Source organism: Solanum dulcamara, chromosome 8, assembly GCF_947179165.1.
Source record: "Solanum dulcamara chromosome 8, daSolDulc1.2, whole genome shotgun sequence".
Lineage (NCBI taxonomy): Eukaryota > Viridiplantae > Streptophyta > Magnoliopsida > Solanales > Solanaceae > Solanum > Solanum dulcamara.
The window spans coordinates 65,944,419-65,950,418 of NC_077244.1; the positions used below are offsets into that span (position 1 = coordinate 65,944,419).

General features: G+C 35.2%; 1 protein-coding gene across 2 annotated transcripts; it reads left to right on the forward strand.

The window, feature by feature from the left end:
• Positions 1-681: 681 nt before the first annotated feature.
• LOC129901528 (uncharacterized) lies at positions 682-5,320 on the forward strand. 2 transcript variants are annotated; one of them, XM_055976734.1, is made up of 9 exons: positions 682-934; positions 1,382-1,578; positions 1,875-2,056; positions 2,480-2,764; positions 2,860-2,918; positions 3,022-3,058; positions 3,165-3,236; positions 4,285-4,609; positions 4,695-5,320. In XM_055976734.1, the coding sequence occupies exons 1-9, from the start codon at positions 820-822 to the stop codon at positions 5,085-5,087; spliced, it is 1,665 nt and encodes a 554-aa protein (XP_055832709.1). In that variant the 5' UTR covers positions 682-819; the 3' UTR covers positions 5,088-5,320. The 2 variants fall into 2 exon arrangements, with proteins under 2 accessions (XP_055832709.1, XP_055832710.1); XM_055976735.1 differs by having other exon boundaries at positions 684-934; positions 1,427-1,578.
• Positions 5,321-6,000: the final 680 nt, after the last annotated feature.

Here is a 6,000-nt window from a genome sequence, read left to right on the forward strand (position 1 = left end):
TCAAATCTGCGATCTCTAATTAAGGTAAGAGTAGCCTCGTTCACTGCATCCACATTTGGTGATTTCCTAGCATACTTTCAACCTGTTTAATTTTAACTTCTAATTTTTTTTTGTAAGGAATTTTTATTCTATTAAATAATATTAAAAAAATTGTAAGTAGAGTGAAATTAGTATTTCATAAAATACAATTAGACAGCTACTTGGCATAACATGTTCAAAGATATTTTTCCCAACCGATGTCAAGTATCCATAATAGATCTTCGAGTAATCGGAATTTGTGTTAAGACTCATTAAAGGGGAAATAGAAAGGATTTTTTTTTCTATTAGAGCTCGAATTTGAGACCTCAAAATAAGGATGGACGGATCATATTAAAATACGTTGATAAATATTTTCTCATCTCAAATTATCTATCATGTTTCTCTACTACACGTCTTTTAAGAAAATATTAATTAGAGTTGGTCTTGACTATTTTCTTTATGTCTTATAATATAGTTTCTCTTCATTGAATATTTACTTTATTTATGTGTGATCTTGAAGTGTTTATAGTCTACAAAATAATTTAGGATAAAATAATTAATTTTTCCCATAAACTTCTAATGACTAATAATTTGAGACGGTAAAACGCATTTGTTGAATTGTAAGTGTAAACGCATATGCTTTTAATACTACATGTTTTTGAACAGTTAAAACTCTCTGTGAGTGTGTACAGAGTACACAACCTTTATTCAAGTTTCTCAAGGAGTTACTTTCTTTTGTTCTTAGTTTTTCTAACATTTTTGAAGCCATTAAGAAACAAAAATAATTGATTCACTATCACAATGTTATGTAAATGGCCAATGCTACTTTCTCTTTTTACCATTTTCATTATTTTCTCTTCCTTCACCTATGGAGATGGAGGTGCAGAGTCTCATTTTCAATCACCACCCTTATCAGGTAGGTACTTACCCCTTTCTTTTTTTACTTTCTATGTTCAAGTTTTCTTTATTATGCATCTTCTTTTAAGGATTTTGTTTTTTTTTATTGCTGATTAGTAGATTATAGTGTGCTTATCCTTTCATACTAGTAGCTCCTAGCATTAGTCATATAGTTTCGTGTTACTCAATTTCTGTTATTATTTGCCGATTTTTAAACTTTGATTATCGTATTATTTTGTTGTAGTATTTGTTCAGAATGTCTTGTCATGTTTTATATAGTATTTTGTCATAACTTTTTCATTTCTTTTGTTTCCTTTTTCGATCTGCTTTGAACTTCTTTTTTTTCTCGGGTTAATTGTCTATCGAAAACAACTTCTCTATCTTAGAGGTAGGATAAAGTTTATGTAAACCCTGCTGATTACACTGGATATGTTGTCGTTGCTGCTGATTAAATGGGACATTTTAGATGAATTTACGGAGAGGAGGAATGAAGATAATGTGGTATTTTCAGGGCTATTTGCTGAAGGTCCCAATATTGCTGAGCCTCCAGTACTGAGCTCATCACTTATATTGGCTGCTAAAAGAACTTACAGAAAAGACCCTCTAAATGGTTTTAAGAGATATAATGGAGGATGGAACATCGATGACCGCCATTACTGGTCTGTAAGTACTCAAGATTTTACCTTTCTTGTAATTTAAACTTCCTCCGTTTCAAGTTGATTGTTTGATTTTGACTTGCCACGAAGTTTAAGAAATAAATAAGACTTTTGAATCTTACAGTCTTAAACTAAATATATGTAAAATGTACCAAAATGTCTTTTAATGTTGTAGTGTTCCAGCTTAAACCAAAGAACTAAAGATCAAATGCATTTACATTTAAGATTCTATAAATTGTAGTTGCATTAGATTATTTTTTTCTTTCAATTGTTTCCTCATGCTATAATTTTGTTTCTGTGCAGTCTGTGGCATTTACAGCTGTTCCGTTCTTTATCACCGCGCTGATCTGGTTTGTGATCTTTGGACTTTGCTTATTGTTCATCTGTGTCTGCTCCCGTTGTTGTAAAAGAGAACCTTATGGATACTCTGCGATGGCTTACGCTCTCTCCCTCATATTCCTTGTGCTTTTTACCATTGCTGCAATGTATACTCTCTCTCCCTTCTCCTTAATATATTTAATTTATAAAAACTGACAACGTAAAGAATTTTTACACCATCGTAGTCCTTTAATCTGTTGTAGCAGTTAACGTGCCCTTTTTCCAAGTTAGTAATCCTGCTTTTTATGGGTGATTACCTATGAGTGATCTGACAGTACAGTTTTTTCAGTTCAGTTATATTGTAGTATTTCAATCCTAAATACTAGTTTAGGAGACTTACTGATTTCTCCCTAGTGGAAATGGATCTGCAGCAATCACGACTTGTGTTACGAGTCACTGGGAATCCTCACGAAATGGATGAATTCCCTTTGTCCACGGCCTAAATATCCTCGGAAGATGCAGAGCATTTTCTCTCTATTTATGTGCTTTCTCTTTCGGAGTTTGGTTCTAATTTGCTTTTCGATGTGCAGCATTGGATGTGTCATTTTGTACACGGGCCAAGAGAAGTTCCACAGCAGTACACTAAACACTTTGGATTATGTGGTGCATCAGGCAAATATCACAGCTGATAATCTCATGAATGTGTCTGTTTATCTAGCAACTGCCAAACAGCTCGCAGTGGATCGAATTTTGATCCCTGCTAATGTCCAAACAGACATTGATTACGTTCAAACAAAGATCACTTCTTCTTCTAGTACCCTTTCCACTAAAACAGCTGATAATAAGGATGACGTAGAACACCTGATAAAATCAGTGTAAGTGAATGGCATTTCAAGATTGTTCATTGCATATCTCTAAAACTTATTACACTTAATTTGCAACTAAAATTCATGAGGCTACATATTTGCAGGAGATCGGCTCTTATCGTTCTATCTGCTGCTATGCTTCTTTTGACATTTCTTGGATTTGGTAAGATTTTCTTGACTATTATACTATACTATGCATACTTTAGAACTTTGAACCGTTCTTCGTATTTTCCTCACAAATATGCTCTGGTACTTTCTCTTTCCAGTATTCTCAATGTTCGGCATGCAGGTTTTTGTCTACATGTGAGTTTACGTTTTGCTTTACAACACAGTTATGTCTCGTCTTTCCATTAATTCCTATCCCACTCTCTTCTTTATGAAAGAACGAGCTCGTGTACTATTTGTGCAGCTTGGTTATTTTTGGATGGATTCTCATCACTGGGACATTGATTTTATGTGGGATATTTCTTGTTCTCCACAAGTAAGCTCCCTCGAGTATTCCACTGTTATTGCTGTTTCACTAAAATCCTGAAATCTTGTCATGACATCTCTTCTCAGATAAGGCAAATCTTCGACTTACGCATACAGCTCCTCCTAGAAACAGGATAAAACAGAATTAACTTATAAACTGTTGTGTAAGAACCTTTCAGAGGGTGATGAATGCTAAACTTAAACTATCAACCGGGGAGTTTATGTATTCATCTTGTTCATCAAGTCTCAGGGGCGGGTTGTAACTGCTTATATTGTCTACTGGGATACTGTCGTGTTAAACCTTGTATAGAAATTAGTTGGGAGGACACCATGATGTAAAAAAGTGATGGTTTAATAGGTCTTTGTTGTAAAAGGTTAAGCACAATCTAATACAGTAGTTGACTAATAAGTCCTTTTGATATCATGCTTTTGGTGACAGAAGGAGGATAGCCTAGTGGTAAGTACCTCCGACTCCAACCAGAAGGTTGGTGGCTCGAGTTGTGAAGAGCAGAAAGCTAGAATGACTCACTAATGGACTCATGAGTCATGGGTAGATGGTTTTGGGGGTTGAGGTTTAGCATATACAATGAGACCTTTCTATAACAACATTTCATTATAACATTCATGTTTTTTATGGAACCGATCCTTTATGTTATGTTATATTATATGTTCTGTAACAGCATTTCATTGTGACAACCAAAAGATATCGAAACAAAAGACTATTATAGAGAGGTTTGACTGTATATAAAGAAAGGAGTTTGTATGCCTAGTTTCTCCAAGTAACTTCAAAGGATCTCATCAATGTGATATTCGTGGTCTTACTTTCTTTTTAGTTGTTAGAGTGGGTAAAAGTCCCACATTGGTTGGGGAATAGACAGGTGGTTTGCTTATATGGATTTGCGCAATCCTCCCCTCAAGAGCTAGCTTTTGGGGTTGAGTTAGGCCCAGGTGCCATATCTTTACATTAGTCACCTCTACTATTCTTCACTTGTACCCTGTCGGTGTTAAAAAAATCCAGTTGCGAAATGACTCTTACTATTCACTGTGTAACGTTTCAGCATGACTGCAGACACTTGTGTAGCAATGGATGAGTGGATCCAAAACCCCACTGCTCATACCGCTTTAGATGACATATTGCCTTGTGTGGACTATGCCACAGCACAAGAGACCCTTAATAAAAGCAAGGAAGTGAGTTATAACCTGGTTGATATCGTCAACCAGGTTATTACCAATGTCTCTAACATCAATTTCTCTCCCAACTTTGCTCCTTTTTACTACAATCAATCAGGACCCGTGTTGCCAATCCTTTGCAATCTGTTTAATCCCGACTTAACTTCTCACAACTGTGGTCCTGCTGAAGTGGACTTGAACAATGCAACTCAGGTATAATTCCCAATCAGATTAAATTGCATTGATAGTGTAATTGTCGGTGTATACAACGTAAATTCAATATTTTTGCATCGTGAAGGTTTTGAACACCTATGTTTGTCAAGTTTCTCCAAGTGGTGTTTGTGTCACGCCAGGCCGTCTGACTCCAACACTCTACAGCCAGATGGCTGCTGCTGTAAACATGAGCTATGGATTGTACCAATATGGTCCATTCTTGGTTGACCTACAAAATTGTGATTTTGTCAGGCAAACATTTGGTGACATATATAATATACATTGTCCTGGTCTGCTGCAATACAGCAAAAGAGTGTATGTTGGGCTAGTGATGGTAACTGTTGCAGTTTTACTTTCTCTTACATTCTGGATAATATACGCCAGAGAGAGGCGCCACCGTGTCTATAAGAAAAGACCAATGTCCAAACTTGATGAAGTAATTGAAGTTGAAGGGGATAAACCTACTCATGAAGAGTAAAGTAATACTAATCTGTTTCATTTTGTGCAATAGTACTAGCTGAGAGATGTATTGTTATTGTTGTAACTTGTATTGTTTTTTTTGGTATATACTGAATCACTTATGGCAGTTCAAAGAGCCTAAGGTCTATTAGTTGTTGAGGTTCCCAAAAAGCTTGAGGGGTTGAACTAGCAATGTGTTGAACATAGCAAATATTGTAGTTTGATTTTAGTGAACCTACCATGATTCTGACAGAGGCGGATTCAAAATTTCAAGTTAAACTACTTTGAATCGTGATATTTTTGCTTACTGGATTTAGTGCAGTAACGTTCGTCTATGAGCGACTGGAAGGAGGAAAATAAGGTAAGGGTGCGCTAAATATGATTCGTAATAAGAAGAGTGTGTAATGTGTTAAGAGTCAATCAAATTACAATGAAACTTTAGACTATCAATTTTAAAACCAGATTATTTTTATTTTTTACTTTTTAAACGAAGTCTCCTTTGATCATTGATGTGCAAAAAGTTACACTTTTGAGTTTGGCATCCCAAACTTTGGACATGATCATTGAGTAGATATTCTTCTTCTTTTTACGTGACTTAATGGTCAAAAAACTGAATACAAATCATAGAGACTAGGTTCATATTTCAATAGAGACAACAAATGATAGATGATCTCTTCTCATCTATCTAAGCTTTGATGGACAGAATTAGTTGTTATATATGTTGTTAGCAGGTGCTCCATAAAATAATTTAAGTACACACAAACAGATTGGACACTATCTTTGTAGTGTTAGGTTCTATATTCTTTTGTGGCTAACTATAGTTTGATGGTTAAAATGCCAGAGTCAGAGACAATTTTGGACTGATTGGGCTAAAATTAGTGTGCAAAAATCGAACTGATCAATAAATTGAATCGAAAAAACTGGTATTGGGT